Below are 19,519 nucleotides of genomic sequence, written 5' to 3'. Positions count from 1 at the left end.
TCTGTTGTGTGGACGCATGTTTTTTTTACCTTTTTTCTAATGACCAATAATCCCATTGTGCGTTCACATATCAGGGAAAGTACGGTAGCCTACGAAGCAGACAATCCGCCTTTATTATCCTCGGAGATACAAAAGGGGGGAGAGAAGGCGCGAAGGAAACGAGAATATCCCCCCCCCCCCTTGCACCTGTCATGGCTGGAAAGCTCCAGACCCCGAGCGAGTAGCGACATGCGAGGGAGGGGGGGTGTGCGGGGGCGGGGGGGCGCGTTTGCACCTTCGCTCGCTGGCTTCGTCCGCCGCATTCCACAGGTGACCCCGTGGCCCCGCGTCGCTGTTAATTGTGTGCGCGGGGCGCATTCCAGGCCTTCCCGCGACCGCGAGACGGGGGCGCACAGATGGCCCTCTGTACACACGTGCTCTCGCCCCCCCGGCCCTCCTCCTCCGTGCGAAATGTGCGCCGGTACACGAACGGCAAACGTCAGTTGACAGACGACGCGTCGGGCCGTGTTTGCTCTGGCCCGTGATGGATATGAGAGCGCGAGCGTTTCCAGACGCGATAGCCTTGCCGCTTAGCCCTTTCGGACGGCCAAAACGTGAAACGGAATTCGACTTTTATTTTTCGGCTGCGTTAAAAGGATGAGATCGGAATCTATTTCTTTTTCATGAGATTTCAAATATGTGTGGTAGTCACAGAGATGTGATGTTCAGGTCAGCTGTCTAAGAACAAAGAGAGGTGTTGAGCTGTAGCCTACACAAAAATCTGACGATGTAAAGGCTTGTCTGAGGTGTGCAAAGCAAACAATCATCTAAATCATTCCTCAAAGTCTAAATTCACCTTCACGAAGGAATTATTGATTGCAGGACTGTTATAATGCATCTAAGTGTGTAAATATCATAAGCATATTTATTTCAAGCAGTTTGAAAATACATTTTTAACTGATTGCAGTTCTTCTGTTACTGTGTTCAGGAATTCCACCCTGGGGAACAAATGTTTCAGAAATTGTTGTCACTGAAACACATTTAATTTCAGCTGCTGTATTTATCATTATATGTGCTCTTTGTCTAGGAAAGAGATGTGGGTTCAGACCTTATTTAATTTATTTAGACCTTAGTTAAGGCCTTATTCCCAAGAACGACCACGAAGGGGTTAAGTAAACATGAACTTTTTGCCTCAGACTTATTTGTAAAGAATACATTACCTCTGCGCTCCCATGAAAGATATCCATTCCCATTCATCACGTGTCTCTTCTCCTAACTGTGGCCACTATTATTATATTAGCGCGTTCTCCGAGAGAACACTCTATAACGGTGAGTAGCTAAGCTATACGCGCTGTGGCGCAGTGTGTTTACGTCCGTGTGAGTTCAGCGGCTCGTGAGTGGAAGGGCGCGAGGCGCGGCGCTGTTCACATGACCTATTACCGATCTGTCAATAGGCGGGGGGCGGAACCTCGGGTCTCGGGCCGGACTCCGGCTTGCCTGTCGGCGAGGGGTTTTCCGTCACCGTGACATCTTTCGTCCCGATTGAATTGACACAAGCCCATTGTCGGAGTCGGCTCTCCTCGGCGTTGCGAGCTCTCCCTCGGACTATTCCTTGCCCGGAATTTGCTTCGCGGAATAGTTTCGGAACTTTGTTACCAAGCAACATGTTATTCTTTGGAAGCTGGCGTGGGTTTCGTGGAGGGGCTGCGCCATTTCTTTGTCATTGTTGTTGTCATTGTTGTCGTTGTTGGTTAATGTTGAAATCAAGCATAATCATGCAGGACATCTGCAACACCAGAAAATAAACAGAAAAGATGAATAGATGGAAAAGGTTGCAGTGTTTGTTTGTGGAATTTGGCCTCTCCTGTCTGGTGTCTCCTGGCCTGTCTGTGTCAGACTGTGGGGGGTGGGGGGGGGGGGGGTGAACTCAGATTCCTCCCTCTGTAGTCTACACTGAAGACATGACAATGATTAGGGAGAGTAGATTGTTACAGGTCAAACCGTTGACGTGGAAACAACTCCATATATGCACCATTCTTTTTTTCTTTTTTTTTCTTTTTTTAAAGGAGAGGGGATAGTCTGTGCTGGCAAGGCTACATAGAGGTGGAGTCACTGTACATAAAGTACCATGGTAGGGAATTGAGTCCCCAACCCCACAGTGAGGTTTAGGTCAGCCACCTGATGTACCCAACGGTCTCCCAAATGCACCATTCTTAAGGGAAGATATTTTCTGAAAAAATAAAAAACTCACTTTGAAATACTAGTATCTCTTACATCATGCAAGGAAAGGAGACTCATTTGTAACAGTATATATTGTTTATATCGATCTATTGTTATTGTAACAATATGTTCCATTGTTCTCAACATTCTAGTTCATGAGAGAAAGTTCTAGAACATTTGCGCCAGTGCATTATTGGATCGCTGCACTTCCTGCTGAGCTGATGCAGGCAGAATGCAAGTCTCTGATTGGCTGGAGGGATTATGAATGTACAATGGAGCACTGGAAACCCCACTTCAGTGTTTCTTAAACTACGAATCGGGATGCAGAATGGGTCATGGGAGTGTATGAGGTGGGTCCCGGAATGTGTCTATAGTCCACTAGGCTATGTCAGTTTGTGTATTTGATGGATGATCCCTGAATGGCACTACATTTCTCATTTGGGTCTCGATATTAAAAAAGCATTTTAATTTGGGTCTCGATATTAAAAGGTTTAAGAACCGGTGTCGTGCCGACTCAAAAACCGAAGGACGGCTGCCTTAGCTGGATGTGCTGCCTGGGAGGTCCCAATCAAAGACAGGCTAAGACATCATTGCGTTACTGTGGTTACAGTCAGGACGTAGAACCAGTCGAAACCTGCCCCATCGATTAGAAATTATGCTGAGAATGGTATGAGGTGAGAAAAGGCCCGGGGTAGAACAGCGGCAGCAGTGAAACTGAATTTTGCTTAAAATGCTTAAAATGGTTTCGTTGATCCGCTTGGTGACTTTGCATTGTTACTGAATGCCATGTACTCGATTTTCTCCGGAAGTCTGAATAATCTTTTCATTTAAATTCATAAATTAATGTTAAATGTCAGCATTTAATTTTTTCATGTATCAGGCAATTATAATAGGCCAGAACATTAAAGCAGTTTGGAATCAATTAAATAGTTTCAGTATTTTAGCAAGCTGTTTTTTTCTTTCACACAACTTTTTTTACTTTGTGTGTTTGTGTGTATGCGTGTATATGTTTGTGTGTCTGAGAGAGTGTGTGTTGTACGTGTGTGTATGCGTTTATATATGTGTGTGAGAGTGTGTGTGTGTGTGTGTGTGTGTGTGTCTTTCCTTGGGGGGGGGGGGGACTGAGGGGTTCAACAGCTGGCACATGAAAGGTTATGTTTACCATAGCTCGGAGTCTTTGGTGTTTTTTTATTAAATCATTTGATTCCAGCGGAGTGGATCTGAGTGGTTAGCGGGGGCTTTAAATCACGGTGGTGGGAGGAGGACAGCCAGAAACACGACCTCCGCTCAGCTGCGATCCCTGTGACAGGGATGCGCTCCTTTAGGTCAATAGCGCTCTCACGCACAGGATACGCGTAAATCTGCCACGACAAAAAAAAGACCTGACCTCCCCTCAGTCAATAAAGTCGAGTCACTTACATCTAGTCATGATTGATATCCTGATCCTGTCGAGAGGTAATAACCAGCCAGTAGGTGCTTGGTTCGTGGGTGCTTGTGTTCGGAAAGCACACGCCATTGATTTTTACACGCACCTCATTATCTGTCGACTGTCACTCAGCAAATTACATGATGCAGCTTTTCATTAGTTTTGACTCTATCTTGCTGTATACCTAGCGGCCATATTTAGAAGATAGATCCTTTCTACTGCAGAATAACTGTGCTTGGTTACCAGAGGATACCACTGAACTCCATACCGATTTCTCTCATTATCAATATTGCTAGCTCATGCCTCATTTATGTCCTGTAGATATGCCTGCAAAATGGTAGTAACTAAAGTCATGTAAGATCCAGGGTTCTGCTTTTTCTAGTGAAATGAAAGAGGAGCTTCTTCCCCAACCCTGTTCTGGAAGGACGCACTAAAACAGGCTACTTCACTATAATACAGTTTGATATTTGAAGCCTTACAGACATGTTCCTGCTGAATTATTTTCTTGTCACGTCTGATGACTCAAAAATCACAGGTGTCGAACCTTTCAGCATTAATGGTAGAGCATTAATGGATCACCAAGCCTATCTGACAAAACCCAAGTGTTAAAACTGAATGGTTTATTGGCCAGTAAATGCCACTATCTGTGCAAACTCGACTTGGATTGTTGACGTCAGGCTGGGTCATGCTGCAGCATGCCAATGTGGCAGATACAGCTAGGCCACATTCAGGGACGTGTGTAATGCTGATTTCAGCCAATGGAGGGAGCCAGTGATCCCTCACAGGTAAGAAGAATGAATGGGTGTCGCATTTGTGCTCGCCTCTACCTGTTGATTCAGGACTTCCTCTTCACTTCCTCTAAGTTGTATCATTATTTTTTTTTTGTTCCAACAAATCTCATATTGTTTCATTTCAAATCCAATGTGCTGGAGTACAAAACAATGAAAAATTGTGTCGCTGTCCAAATACTTATGGACTGCGCTGTATATTTAATTTTAATATATTCTTGGGAAATGTTCATGTCATAACGTTATGTCACAACCAAGCTGGAATCAGACTGGAATGTTCTCCAGTATTCTTTGACCATTTTGTCTCGGCTTTTCTCAACAGGCACACCATAGACGGCTCTAAATAAACGAACACAGGCTGAGAAATTAAAAAGGGATTCACTCCTGAGTCTAATACCCCCGGGGGTCTGTGTGAGGAGTGAGCTGTGTAGGTGTTTGATTCTTTTGGAAACCGGGGTGTTATACAACCGCTCTCCGGTCAGACGGGGGGGGGCCGAAATGAGGCCAGACATTCCAAACATAGCGAGCGCACCCGTCACCGGCGAGCCATCTGCTCGTCCCGTCCCGTCCCTAACCTAGATAACGCTCGGTCCCGTCCACCCACACACCCCACCCACCCAGGAGGGGCTGTAATTACACCCAGAGATTAAGGTGGGGGTTGGGGGGGGGGGGGGGGGGGGTGGAGGAAACCGACCCATCAAACATATCCAGGTTTATTTTTTGATTGAGCTAAATCAAGTCTACATGGCTGGCCGGGGAGAGACAGAGCCAGGTCCACTTCCTCATCACGACACGTCCCCCAGATGTGTATGATGTACGCTCTTCTGGTTCCCCGTTTGATTTGCTGAATTAGGGTCCTCTTTTCTTTTCCGTTAAACGCGTTCCCTACTGTCCCAGCCGCACATTCCTCTAGAGATTCTTCCCTAATTAACACCGTGAACCGCAACGGCAAAGTAGAAAAATCTGTTGGAGTGAATCCTGTGTTTATTTGAATAGCAGATCATTCCTGACATGCTTTTGAGAGCAGGCCCTTTGACTTTATCCAACGATACTTCCTGTTCTTTGTGACACCAGGTTACTTGATATATTGACAGCATGTATGAATGCAGAGGAAATTACATATTTTCAATATCGTTCTGAAGACTGGCCCGGCCTTCTATTTGCTTATTCCTTTTGCAAACCTTATCTCTTAACTCACCATTCACACCTCATGAATTTTATATATTTTAATTTATATGCTATTCAATATAAACAGCCATTCTCGAGGGGACAGAACAACGGGGTGCAACACCCAGAGCTGGCCCTAGGGCTGTTCGTGGCCCTAAATAAGAATGTTGCTGTGGCCTCAAAGTGCCCCAACATAAATTACACAGCTGAGTTGTGTGGCCCAGGTATGTTTGAGGTCCTAAACCAGTACATAGAATGTTTTTTTCTTCTTCTTCTTCCACTGGCTGGCTCTGGCAACATCAATGTGCTCTGGGATTTCTGCCTGGTCCTGGTCCAGGGTTGGAGCTCTATAATAAACCGTGTTGCCTGGGTTGGATGTAACGCTTGGGACAGTGAACATGGCCGCTGGTGGCAGGGATGTGAGCACCCCCCCTCTCCTCTGTGCTGTGCCCCACCCTGGCAACCCCACCAGCCCGGTGAACCTTTTTTTGGGGGGGGGTGGGGGGGGTCTCTGTTCCCACAGCACCCTGCTGTTTCTCCTCCATGCCCCACTCAACCCGGCAGCCCCCCCGCCCACCCCCTCCCCGCTGTCCTGGGAATGCCGCGCTGTCCCTCCTCCGCCCCCTCCCTGACAGCCCAAATAATGACCCGCCCCCCAAGACAAATGACAGCACTGCTCCATCGCCACCCCTTTGGAGAGAGAGTGTCCCTTTACACATCCCTCATTCTCTTCTTTCTTTATCTCCGGCTCACTTGTGCTCTGGATCATCCTCTCTCTCTCTCTCCTCCTCTCTCTCTCCCTCTCTTTCTCTCCTTCTCCCCCTCTCTCTCTCTCAGTTAAGTCCCACTGGCTTTTGTGACTTGACAAGCATACACATACAGTACATAACAACATAAAGTAGCCAATAATTAACTTTAAATAAGTAAAAAGGCCTACTAAAGGCCTACTTCAACAACTGGCAAGTGGCAGCTTACTGTGCCCCCACAGCTGCTGTACACATTCACTGACAGGCTGCACACCCATCCTCCCACACGCGCACAACCGTTCCTTTTCACGCTGCGGTGCAGCAGCAAAGCTCCCATCTGCACAGCAGACAGAGGCGATGAATGCACCTGATCGCATGCTTCTGATGGCATGCGTCTGGTTGCATGCGCCTGATGGAATGCGCCTGATAGCATGCATCTGATAGCATGCATCTGATTGCATGCGCCTGACCAATCAAAGTAGGTGCCGTTGTGCACTGTAATGGGAACACTCTGCCGAATGAATCCGTCCGGTGGAAACGTGATAATCATGAAATGCCTCGGCATTCTGGGAATCGGGCGCACTTCCTGTGTTATGCAAGTCTGGTGTGGGAGCGACATGTGAATCACAGCAATCACAGAAGAATCTGGCCGTGGGCAAAACACTGGTTCGGCAGCCATGTAAGCGCTATTGTCACATAATCACTGCAGCTCCCTGATACGCTACCACACCGTTTAGCACTGCGCTGTTTTTTTACAATGTTGTGTGTAATTTGCCCGTTTACTGTAAATACGCACGGCAATAGCGGCAATGGCTAACTGTTTAACTCAAACAGAGATGAATTCCCTTTGTTTTGTTGCTAAATTGTTATGATGGGATTAGGAGCATTATTTAAAATGCTGAGCTTTTCGATGCGTTTCTGGATATTGAAGTTGAGTTAGTTCATATTCCTGGTATCTGTGATTGTGAATGTGTGCATACTGAATTGTACATATTCCTGGTACATGCAACACACACACTCATTCGCACACACACATACACACACTCATACACACACACACACACACACTCATACGCACACACACACAGGCACACACACACACACAAACGCTCACACAAACGCTCACACACCCACACACCTCCCGAAGGTCCTGCTTGTTTGCGGATACGTGTCCAGTGGCTGACCGCTAGGACACTTAGCCTTTAGCCCTTTGTCCGCGCACTGAGAGGTGTGGGATGTGCTACGTGTTGCACGGGGGGGGTCACGGAGAGGGCCGGGGGAAAGTGACCCCGGCTCACGGACCACAACGACAGACCATCCATCAGCGGTCATCTGGCCCGTCCCCCAATCAATTACACCCCACCCCCCTACGGCGGGGCGGCCGACCCGGGACAGGCCGCTGGGCCCAGCGGAAGAGAGGGGGGGAACCGCTGAGACAAAAGCTGCTGTTTGTCGCCTCGTCAAGGGATTCGGCAGCACCCCCCCCCCCTCCCCCTAACCTAACAGCGGGGTCCCCCGCCTCATGCACCTGAATGGGAAAACAGGGAGAAGAAGAAAGAGAGAGGCAGGCTGGCTGAATGATCCAGGAGAAAACATACGGAAGAAACTACAGTTTTTTTACAGAGCTCAAATCGAGTTAATGGGCCTCATTCACAAAACTTTTCTTAAATTATTCTTATTGTTTTGTTCTTAAAAATGTTCATTGCAGACCATTGCTTTCTGATAAAGGTCACTGCGGCTGAAATATTCATTTAAAATTTTTTGAATGGTTTAAACTAACACTGAACGTCACAAACGTAATCAATAAATTTGCTTTTTTGCAATAAAGCAGGTTTTGCACCTATTTTCTTTCGATTCATAGAAGAAGGCACTGATACCTTTCATTTTAATGAGCCTGATAAAGCATCATACAACAATGCTGCATTGTGTGTTATAAGATGCATTACGTGATGAGCCGGGTCCTTGTTGCCTACCTCTCTGGAATCTTTGGCTCGTTCTCAAGAATGGGGGAAGTGGGACAGGTCACTGGGCCCGACTTAAAAACACATGGAAGTCCTCACAAACCCCCCCCCCCCCCCGCTCCCCCGTCTCCAGCGCCCCTCCCTCTGATTTATTCAGGCCCCAAACTCCCGCTCAAACGTGTGTAAATCTCCCCGCGTAACGAGGGAAGACGTCACCGGGACAGGCCGAGAGCCAACTCCCCGAGAAATACGGGGGTCGACGGAGTGGGTGGAGGAGGTGGGGAGGTGGAGGAGGTGGGGGAGGTGGAGGAGGCGGAGGAGGTGGGGGAGGTGGAGGAGGCGGAGGAGGTGGGGGAGGTGGAGGAGGTGGAGGAGGCGGGGGAGGTGGAGGAGGCGGAGGAGGTGGGGGCCTCCTGTGGGAGAATTCAGGGCAGATTCAGGTTCTAAATATGGGTATTTCTCATGTAAACCATTCCGTCGTGCATTTTATTCATCGCTCGGTTTCAGAGGTCAAGTGCCAAATCTCGAGCTTTCATCCAGTAATCTTCAGATTCCGATCTTCAGGATACTCCTAACAGACGTGAATGCTAGGAACTGAGACCTATCGGATATTTGTTGGTACTGTAGGTACCTTCACCTCTGCTGGGTTACAGAGGAAAGGGGGAGGGGGGCGAGAGAGGAGGAGGAGGAGGAGAAGGAGGGAGAATTTTCCGTCCTGTCAGCTCTTGGTGACCACAAATAACGGTGGCCTTTACAACCTTCTTTTGAGCTTGTCTTTTTCTTTCTGAGAAACAAGGCGCACTTTCCAAGGACTTCTCCACTTCAGTAAACATGAGGTTCTTAGCCACCATAATTACAAGAAGGATAGGGACTTTCATCACCGCAAGAGAGTGAAGTTTGCTGGTAAAGGAGCATGCCTCCTTCTGTTGCTCGATTAACAGTGGACGCCATTTTCCTCACAGTATTTATGAAAAGAAAGGTACACTCTTATGATGGCTAGAATAGAGGGAGACTGGAACAGAAAAGCCACCAGAAATGCATGAACATGTCAGTCATCTGAGGTCGGAAAACCTGCTGAAAGATAAGTAAAAGCAAGCACACGCTAGTGTTTTGGCTCCACTAATTTCCTTTGCGCTGGACGTTGTGGATCTGCACAGGCTCATCACAGTCGAAACTAGAGACACAGAGCTCAGGCTTTCTATGAGAGATGAAAGCTACGTGGCAACAGGTGTCATTTTTCTCCATCCTGTTCTTGCCTGTGGGGCCAGAGCACGTGACGTTCCCTTGTCCAATTGATCCTTTGTTCCTTGTTCCTTTGGCCAATCAGAGGTGAGCAAGTGCCCATTCACCTGTGCAGTGCAGCCATGTTAATCACATGACTTTCTAGCACTCTGCTTAATGGTTGCAGTCTAGGCCTGTGTTTCTGTGTTGTCTGTGTGCGATATGCTGTGCTGTCAACTAAGAAACCCTTCCAGACAGAATCTAGGGGCTAATGTCAGTGCTAGATCTGTAACAATATACTATTGTTATGCTCGCTGATTTTTTTTTTTTTTCATGAACAGTATCTCCGAGGCGATTGGGTCAAGTGATCCAAGCTGTCACGCCTGTTCAGAAGCCAGGCAAGCCTGTCTCTGCAGGCAAACCTTCCTGCATCACATTTTGTTCTGACTAAAGGAAGCGTTCCTTTTTATGGAACGATTTTATTAATGATTTGCCCCAGTGATGACTCGTGCTTAAAGACATATTTGAGGGGCAGGTGCGGTGGAAGGGGGTGGTAAGGGCAAGAGCTGGGGCAGATAATGAAGGGAGCGTAGCAGAACGAGGGGCCTTTCATTCTCAAATCCCTTCATCCCATCCATCCGTTATATAACCCGCCTATTCCTGGTCAGGGTCGCGGCGGGGCGCTGGACTGCAGCCTATCCCAGCGTGCATTGGGCGAGAGGCAGGAATACACCCTGGACAGGCCCGCCAATGCATCGCAGGGTCATTCGCGAACACAGCTGCTAAATTGGGCGTACTGCTGAGTTCTAAGCAGAAGATGCATTGGAAAAAAACAGCCAATATATTAATATATTAAACAAAATTATCAAGAAAATGTATTAATTTCTGTTTAACCATCCTTTAAAAATCTACATTTATTCCATATATTCCAGCTATTTATACATAAATCAGTGCAAGTATGACATAAATGATTGCTGTTGATGCTGCTTCATTGCTAGTGTTCACAGGGCATCGGTCATGGAGGTGGAATCTAATTGTACGTGTTTTGGCTGCACGCTGTTTTGCAGCTCCAGTTAACAGCTCAGTGGGATGACTTTCGTTTCTTTTGATCTGGGCCCCCACCTTTTCTTCACACTGCGAGGTTCAGAGGCTTCGTCCTGCTCGTTACAGGACATACGGGTGAAAACTGCGGCCCGTAGGTACTGTACATTATGCTTTTGAGGCCTCAGAAGCTGGACCCTTCAAATTCGTTATTTTTCAGTGTGAAACCAGCCATCACACGCTTCACTTTCAATGTCAAAAAAAACATTTTGGTCAGAAACAGTTCTCCAAGATTCTGATTGACACACTATGAATAGCAAAGTGTATGAAAGGCATTATCTATACTGCAAGAAAGTAGGAGAAGGTCCACTCCCAAATATAATACAAGAAGAAATACATCTCCAGTTAAAATGTCATTGTAACGGCGCACAACTGATCTGCATCCCTTAACTTTTTTTAGCTGGTGACTCATTGGGATCAGAGGCCATGACTCTAGCCAAGGTGCAGACCTGTGTACTGCTAGGCCCTGCAGTCTATGGATATTCACCCATTTGCCATTTCATGAGCAAAACACTTCTGTGCATCTTGCCTACTTGGCACATTTGAGAAAGATTCCCCTCCCTTTTCTTTCCCAAACCCCACACTGACTGAAACCCGAGAACTGCTGAAAACAAAGCATGCCTCCGAATAATAAAATGTAAAAAAAAAAATTAAGACATTGCTTCCTCCTCATCTGTTACTGAATAAAAGGTAACTGCAGTCAATGGGAAATTGAGCTTGACGAGGGAGATGGTGTCTGTGGAGGCCTCTGGTGATCCAGCCCACCGCTGGCCCGACAGAGCACGGCATTTTACAAACCTTCTCTTATACGTATCCACTATCCGCATGATGTGACTTCATCAATCTATCATTATCATTTCGACAAATAAGTATCTTAAATTTATTTTTTTACTACTTTGTGAGAAGGTACAGCTACCCTCGACACAACGCCGCCCACTATTTCAGCCTACAGCGCTATCGCTTACACTCGGAGAACATCTAACGATCTCTCAGACTGTAAAGCGATATCGGATGACGCAGTGCTGTAGGGTGAGAAGCTATGCAGCGTTATAGATTAGGGGAGGGGTGGGTGTCAGCGTTACCCAGCACGGTGCAGAAACGAGAAAACATTAAAGAGAGCACGAACAACCTTGCTCGGGCTGAGAGGCCTGGTGGGGCCCATTGGATGCCTGTTGCCTGGATACATACATTCTGCACATCCAAGATTCTATGAGCTACATTCTAGAATGCAGCAGCCCTTTGAAAACGTTCTATTCTTTCCCCTCTTGTTCTCCCCAGGGAGTAAGACAATGGACAGTAAAAAAAAAAAGAAAAAAAAAAGGAAAACACGCTTTACTGAAACATCAGAAGAGATTCATTCACTAAGTGCCCAAGCCCACTCTTTCTTCTCATAACCTACTTTAAGCTTTTTTAAGCTACAGGTAGATGTTCTATTATGCAGTGTAAAGGGACTTCCTGTTCCAAGGTAGTTATTATACTGTGTAGATAGTGGGGGCGGTGGGCTGTATGGGGTATGGGTATCTACATCTCATAATTCCATGTTTGTGTATTTTTACAACACTGGGAAAACATGAAGGTAATTCCGCCTAACGAGCCAAGCAAACATCTGTGCAGCTGCCGTTGGTGACTGCAAAGACTGCATAAAGAAATTACATCAGAAGAGATAATAAGTGGAGCCTTCAGAAACAACACCAGTAGGTTTCAAGCCTTCCACAGACCAGTTACATGGACAAATAGCTTTACCATACGCACCCTCCCTCTCCCCTACCCCCCTTCATCCTTTTCAGTCCATTTGAGCGCAAACCCCTGAAGACTATTTAATGGCATAATTTAGATGTCCTCTTCTGACATAACATACTGTACATATGCACTTTGTACATCGCTTTGGATAAAAGCGTCTGCTAAATAAATGTAATGTAATGTAATGTAATATACATCTACACAGAGCCATAACGGGAAAACGATTAAAACCATGAAGTGCGCAAATCCAGGGAGACTTGCTTAGAGCTCGTTTCTTAAGTCCTAAGTCCTGTGAGGACAATCCGACCCAAGGTTCAGGAGGTTCACGCCATCTGCGGAATGTGACGTTCTCCTCCGTCAGGCGCAAGCGCAGTGTCGGAGGAGAAGGCAGGAATGCCCGTAAGACTTTCAAACAAGTCACATCAGCTACGGAGCACAGTAGCTGACTCGACAGAGGGCGGGATTAGAAAGTGAATGGGGGTGGTCACAGAGGTCACGTCTGACCTCATGTCTTATTTACATTCTCAGACACCTCTTCTCTCCGACCGTCTCTTTTTCCTCCCCCCTCAGGATGCCGTAGGTGCAGCAGCAGACAGAAACCAAAGAGGAATGTCGACAAAAGCTCAACACTGCGTGGGATATGAAAAATAACATTTTTTATAAATATAAGAAAGTCTTTCTCTTTGCTTATCTTGTCCTCGTCAGGACGATGTCATTGCGGTGTAACTAAAGGTTAACGGCTGCCACCCCGAAGATTGCTCACCAGGTTCAAAGGTCACATGCCCTAGGTTAGCAGTACAGCATCCAGGACAGCCTCGCTGACAGAACCAATGATCCAATGATGTGGCCTGAAAGTGACAGTGACTAATAACTTCTGACGAGGCTGCCTATCACCACCAATGACAAGAATGCGCGTGATCGATATGCACGTCAAAAAATGTGTTAAAGGAGCAGTGAGCAAGTCGAGGAGCACTGTAGCCAGTCACTCTTACTGTCTGATGTGTATTTCTGCTCAACCTCTGACTCCGATGGCATTATAACAGAAGATGAAATTGTTCATTCAGTCCGGAGGAGAAGGGAGTAAAAGAACGGACTGTGGTAAGGCAGGACACCTTGCTATTTTGGGTTTATCGATAAAATACGGTTTTAGTTACTCAGCGTGACTCGAAAGGCCCGAAGTCGCAGTGACAGAGCACAACACTAGGAGGCGCCACGCGGAGAGAGAATTTCCTTATCTTACCCGGCTCGATAACTTGGAGGGGGAATCACGCACGCGGGCACGTTCTTGTTTAGCATTCACGATAACTACTGAATTAAATTTAATTTTGACACCGCTTAATTCAGCAAAATACAAATAACTCACCTCGTCTTTCAAGATAGACGGTCCAGTGTTAAATATATATTTACCGAAGCGATCAGTAGCCTATAAACATTAACAATTGTAGTAGTGTACTATATTTGTAAATATTCAGTAGGCTATTAGTATACCAGCTGCGTGTCCTACAAAGCAATGTTTTTAACTGAAACAACTCAATACCTATTTCAACATATTTGATACAGTGGTTTAGTCTGCGAATAATTTCAAGGCTACGGGAAGTATTTAGTAAATCCGCACAGATTAGTAGGAAATCGTATTTGATGCATTCCAGACAACAAGATACTCGGAAAGGTTCTGTAAGGATACGTAAGGATGCTGTAAGGATTTTAAAGTAGGCTAACTAAAACTTACACCTTTCCCCATTGTTGGGATCAACATAATTTAAAGTGCGTCATTACCCCACTAGCTGTGAGGGCTTCGGCAAGGAGATGCTTTTCTCCACCTCAGCCAAATATGCTACACTTGCGCTTCGTTTGTCTAGCCTACTTCACACAGCGCGCGATCGTTAATATTAAGTGATAGGAACACTCAATCTCTAGAAGTCGCGTTTATGATGACACGCGTCAGAAAACGGCCCCCCCAAATTCACTTTTCGTCAAGTTTTCATGTTTGTGTGCCAAGATCTGTAAACACTGGCGTGCCAGCGCTGATCTGACGTCCTGTGACTCATGATTTGCAGGAATGTTCCTTTAAGTCGGACAAAAATGCAAAGAGACTGGGAGGAGCCGAACCCCCCTGTCACTCTCTCAATATTCTTAAGATATATATCTGGAGGCAAAGGAAAGCGATTCGGCAGCGTGGTAGCAGGTTGCGACGGAGACGCACGGACTATTTACACATATGCAGTTGGCGTATTAGCGAAGTCGTTGTTGCATCCAATGAACGGGATTCAGTACCTCCCACTCGCCTGAATTATCTGGACCGTCGGGCTGTCAAACGGGGAATTCTTTTTAAATTACTGCTCCTGTTCGTGACTGTTGGGACGAAATCGGCTTGGCTGGAACTAACTATCTACTGTCTGGTGAAAACTTGCCTCCACTTGTCACAATAAAAAACAACAGAGAGACATTTTTCCCAGGGACTCTTTAAAAAAACTCACTGAAGTCTTTTGGGATCTTTTAGGATCACGGTCGACTTTGTCTGGCGCGTTTAACGAGGCTTCCCAGAAAAAAAAGATAATGTGGTGGTGGACTTTGCTTGCTGTGGTAGCTCTGTGTGGACTACCTCATTTATGCGCAGGTAAAGATTTGTTTTGTTTAAGATTTTTTTTAATCTCTAGCTCTGTCTATGCTACTGAGATAGAGTGCATATGAGACAATGTAGCACGCGCTCCCTCCCCCGAAATGGAGCGGTCTGGCGACAAGTGCAACAACGCCACACCGTACAACAAAAATGAACTGGCCTTCTGCAGACAATAGCGATTTGGACGCAGATGTAACTAGCTAGTATTGCTGTTCGTGACAAGAATTTCAGACTTGGGCATCGCTCTGAAGTCCTTGCAATCTCCAATATCTGTGTTTTGAACACCAGACAAAAGTAATACAACTAGTGAAAGTGCATTGCTGAAGAGCGCTGTTGCCACTTTTCGACCAGACTATTGTTTTGTGAATAGAACCTTTCACTAACAGAAATGCATTAGCGTAAACTAAGGTGAACTTCCCGTTTTGTATTTAGCGAGGGCAGAATTCACACTAATGTAAGCCGTAAAACATGCTTACGATAAACGAAAGGCAACGGTGTCACGGCAGGCAGGCAGGCAGGCAGGCAGGCAGAGAAACAGTAAAGATGTCATCATCGCCTCGAGGGTTCTTTTATTTACACACGCGCGGGCTGCAACGAATGGGCTCTGTCTGTAACCTAGATTATCCAAGTACGTATTACTGCTGCCTCTGAGTTGCGGACACATGCAGCAGTTGATTTTGACAGATCTAATGGCCATCTGTGCTGCAGTAATTAGAAATAAGTGCATATTTTTGTTTGTTAGTCGTTAGTTTAGTATATTTATGATGTAAATAAGAAAATGATGTTATTTTGGTCTATAGTGTATAATAAAAAATACAAATAGGCTATTTATAGGCTGGCAAAATTTAGCTGTTTACCCACGACGAAGGGTTAGATAACTTACTTGATAATATGAAATGATATGCTCTAGGATATGCTACTTGTTTACTCAAAGTCCCTGTTTGATCTGAGACTGTGTGGGTGTGTCTGTGCATGTGTTCGTTGATTTCGAAACGAATCCAGCTTTACTCTAAATTGTTCACTGCATGCGTCATAATCCCTTTTCCTCAGTTGTATTGTTGTGCCGAAGTGTGTGTAATGTCTGACTCATTTCTTCATCTAACTTCACCTCACTGCCCACAGCGTGGCTGAATTGTGCTGAATAACTGAGCCCTTTTGCTGACGAATACCATCGCGGTCACCCCCAAGATTCAAACCTTTATCTCCTGCTCTTGTTATTAAACCTTTGCCCCCACACACTCCCCCCCCCCCCCCACTTGCCCCCCTCCTTATCTTTCTCCCGCAGAGCTGGGGGTGATATCGGGGGTGCCGACCCGCTGCGACGGCCGAGCCTGTAACCCGCGCATGGGAAACCTGGCTCTGGGGCGGCGGGTGCTCACGCAGTCCGTGTGCGGCTACAACTCCACCGAGCCGTACTGCTCGTACTCGGACGCCACGGCCGCCGGCGCCCCCGCCCCCGCCCCCGCCGCCGCCGGAGGGTCCTGCGCGGCACCCAAGTGCGGCAAGTGCAACGCCGCCCAGCCTCACCTGGCGCACCTGGCCGCCGCCATGGCGGACTCGTCGTTCCGCCACCCGGACACCTGGTGGCAGTCGGCGGAGGGCGCGGAGGTGGAGACGGTGCAGCTGGACCTGGAGGCGGAGTTCTACCTGACGCACCTGATCGTGGTGTTCCGCTCGCCGCGCCCGGCCGCCATGGCGCTGGAGCGCTCGCGGGACTTCGGCCGCACGTGGACGCCCCTCGGCTACTTCGCCGCCAACTGCACCGCGGCCTTCGGCCTGGAGGAGGGCGTCGCCGGCCCCGACGGGGCCGCCTGCACCTCCAAGTATTCCGGCGCGTTCCCCTGCACGCGCGGAGAGGTCAGTGTGGTGGCGAGGGAGCCGACTCTGCCGGGGGGGGGTTTCTCCGCGGGGGCGGGGGGGTGGGTGGTTTAGAGGTTAGAGCGGGAAAGGCCTCTTTGCCATGTGACGCAACTTAGGAGCCCCGGACCGGAGGTGTCGTGAGCCCTCGTGACGGATCGCTGCGGACGCCGAGGCCAAGACGGATCACGTGAATGAAAGATTTTCTTTTCTTCCGGGTTTGTGCTCCTAGTTATGTCACAGAGCAAACAGGAATTTCATCACGCTTTACTGGGTAAAGGTTTCAGGGTTTAGCCTGATGGGAAAAACATCAGGAGTTTTTAATAATTAAATATCTGCATTCTCCCCTGCATATGCCAACAATGAGTCTGAGCACAACGCAGGATGCCTGAAGCGATACTGCCGTCTGATAATAATAATAATGTTTGAACGTAACAGCGGAACTGTATATATGAATAGCGTGTGTGAGACGGAGGCATCAGTGGAAGGAGGAATCCCGTACGCGGGTCACTGAGGTAAAGCGCTGACAGGCGGGCGGTGATTATGGAGAAAATCTGGATGGTGAGTGTGGATGAAAAGCGCTGGAGCTCGCTCAGGCCTTCTGTGCACCCCGGCCCTGCGGGATTGGCGTGAGCTCGTAAAGCCTTTATCCAAACAGCCAACGGTTTTGCACAATCGGAGGGAATGTTGTCATTAACTACTGTTGTGGTTAGAGGCGGCCGGGCAGTTTAGGGGAAGGGGGGTGGGGGGTGGGGGGTGTGTGGGGGGGTAAGGGGGTGTGCGGAGCAGTGGCACGAGAAGTTTACAAGTGGCCCATTGAAGTTAATTGAAACAATCTGTCAAACATTCCCAGCATGCTCGGGGGGGGGGGGGGACCGATGCAGAACTTTCGGTGCAACGGAACATTTGCTGTGACGAAGCGTTTGTGAGGACCGTACAAAATATTAAGTTGGAGGCCTCGCTGTTTTTTTTTGTTCTAAAGTAATCAATTATTAACACAGTTGTGGGTTTCTGGGGGGAAAAAGAGAGAGAGAAAAAAACTACGGGTTTACGACAGGGCGTCGTTCTTTTAAGCCCTCCTGAGTCCGTTAATGTGCTCTGAATATTGCTGCGATTTGATAGCTGCCGCATTGTTGCCGCATAAGTGGTCCAATCGGCTGTTTATTGTCCCGGGATTGCTTTGATCCCTTTCCAGCGTGCGCGGCGTTGGTCCGCGGCGCGCAGAAATAGCTTTCTGAAGTACGAGCGCTTTCCATTAAACGGCCCTGCTCGGCACAGATGTGAATCTACAGGGAAATATTCCATTTAGAAAACGTTTCTTGTGAAGTGGTACTGCGAATGCATTTAAAAAAAAAAAAAAAAACATCTGTTAGGGATAAAAGACCATACACGCTGGGAAAGCCTATGGTTATTCATGAGCGTTCACCGTTATCGTGATGTCATTTAGTTTTTTTTTTTTTGGGTCAGCTGTGTGCGTTTGCTCATTGGACGTACAGTGAAAGGTTACTGCGTTTTCACACACTGTGTCAGCGTGCACTCTTGTGCATGTCGCTAAGCAACCTGAGAAAAGGTGTAGGAGGGTGAGTTTGCGCACAGTATGCTTCCACCTGTTTTGGGGGTCCTCCTTCCACATGCGATAGAACAGGTGTTTCGTTGGGGGTCAACAGCGAAATCTCCTGACACACCCGAGTAAGCATTTCTCCTTATCCCATATTGCGTGCTCTGTCATCTCTTATCTCATTAGCTGTTTATTCAATACACTTTCACTTTGGAAACTGAGATGGTGAAAGCCTTCTTGGTTGTCGGAGCAACCTCCACAAGTGGTTTATGATGATCGACATGATATGGTTCACGACGCAGTTTGCTAGAAAGGCCGTCCCTAATCTCTTGACGTCTGTCGAGGAAGCGTCTTTTCTCCGCTCGGTGTTTTCCTTCTCGCCTTCGCTCTTGCGGCTCGGCTTTGTCCCGCCCGAAGAATGACGCTTCAGCGCTTTTCAAATTTATGATTCGCTTATAATCCTGACATATTTTACTGCCCGGAGAGCTGTAAATCTCCCGGCGCTCTTAAAACAACGCCCGCCCCTACCGAGCGGGGGAAGTGTTTGTGTTTCTTTGCCACGACGAAAAAAGGAAATGCCCCTTTGATTCGGGCCCTTCTGCGGGAAGAGCCGGCCCCTAGCATCGCGTGGCGCTGAGCGGCCGGGAAGGCCGAGGGGCCTGTGATGGAGAGCTCGAGCGCTGACCCTCGTCCTTCCTCTTATAAACGGTCCTACAAGGAAGGTGACTCGCGGGGCCACCGTTTTAGCACTGCGATTGCATTCTGAAAAACAAACACGCGCCAGGCTTTCCCGTCTTTCTTAGAATGCGATGGAAGTGCAAGAAAAAAACTCTTTTTATTGGGTGAGGAAGGTTTTATCCTTGAATTCACACATTTGTATATAGGCCAGTACTCACACACACACACACACACACACACGTGTGCTCACGAAATATCACGTCAGTTTTTTTTTGTCTGGTACAGACCCGTTAGGACCCGTGTGTTCATGGCTATTATTACATGACGAAGCGAATGCCCAGAGAAGTGGGGCGGGGCTTCATCCAGTGTAGAAAACGAGGTCTGCTCAAATCGTCAAGAGCTCGTTATTGAACGGTAATTAACCGTGGCGTCTTGAGAGGCCTGCCATTTTGCAGTC

The 19,519-nt window shown here is 47.6% G+C and overlaps 1 protein-coding gene across 1 annotated transcript in view; it reads left to right on the top strand.

The window, feature by feature from the left end:
* The first annotated feature begins 14,341 nt into the window (after positions 1 to 14,341).
* ntn4 (netrin 4) overlaps positions 14,342 to 19,519 on the top strand; it is a 30,968-nt gene continuing 25,790 nt past the window's right edge. The window contains exons 1-2 of the mRNA XM_064342544.1: positions 14,342 to 14,966; positions 16,255 to 16,826. Coding sequence (XP_064198614.1) covers positions 14,906 to 14,966; positions 16,255 to 16,826 — 633 coding nt within the window. The 5' untranslated portion in view covers positions 14,342 to 14,905. The remainder of the gene's footprint in view (positions 14,967 to 16,254; positions 16,827 to 19,519) is intronic.

Source organism: Anguilla rostrata, chromosome 7 (genome assembly GCF_018555375.3).
Source record: "Anguilla rostrata isolate EN2019 chromosome 7, ASM1855537v3, whole genome shotgun sequence".
Classification (NCBI taxonomy): domain Eukaryota; kingdom Metazoa; phylum Chordata; class Actinopteri; order Anguilliformes; family Anguillidae; genus Anguilla; species Anguilla rostrata.
The sequence above is the reverse complement of the archived record's forward strand: the minus strand, read 5'-3'. Positions and strand labels throughout refer to the sequence as shown.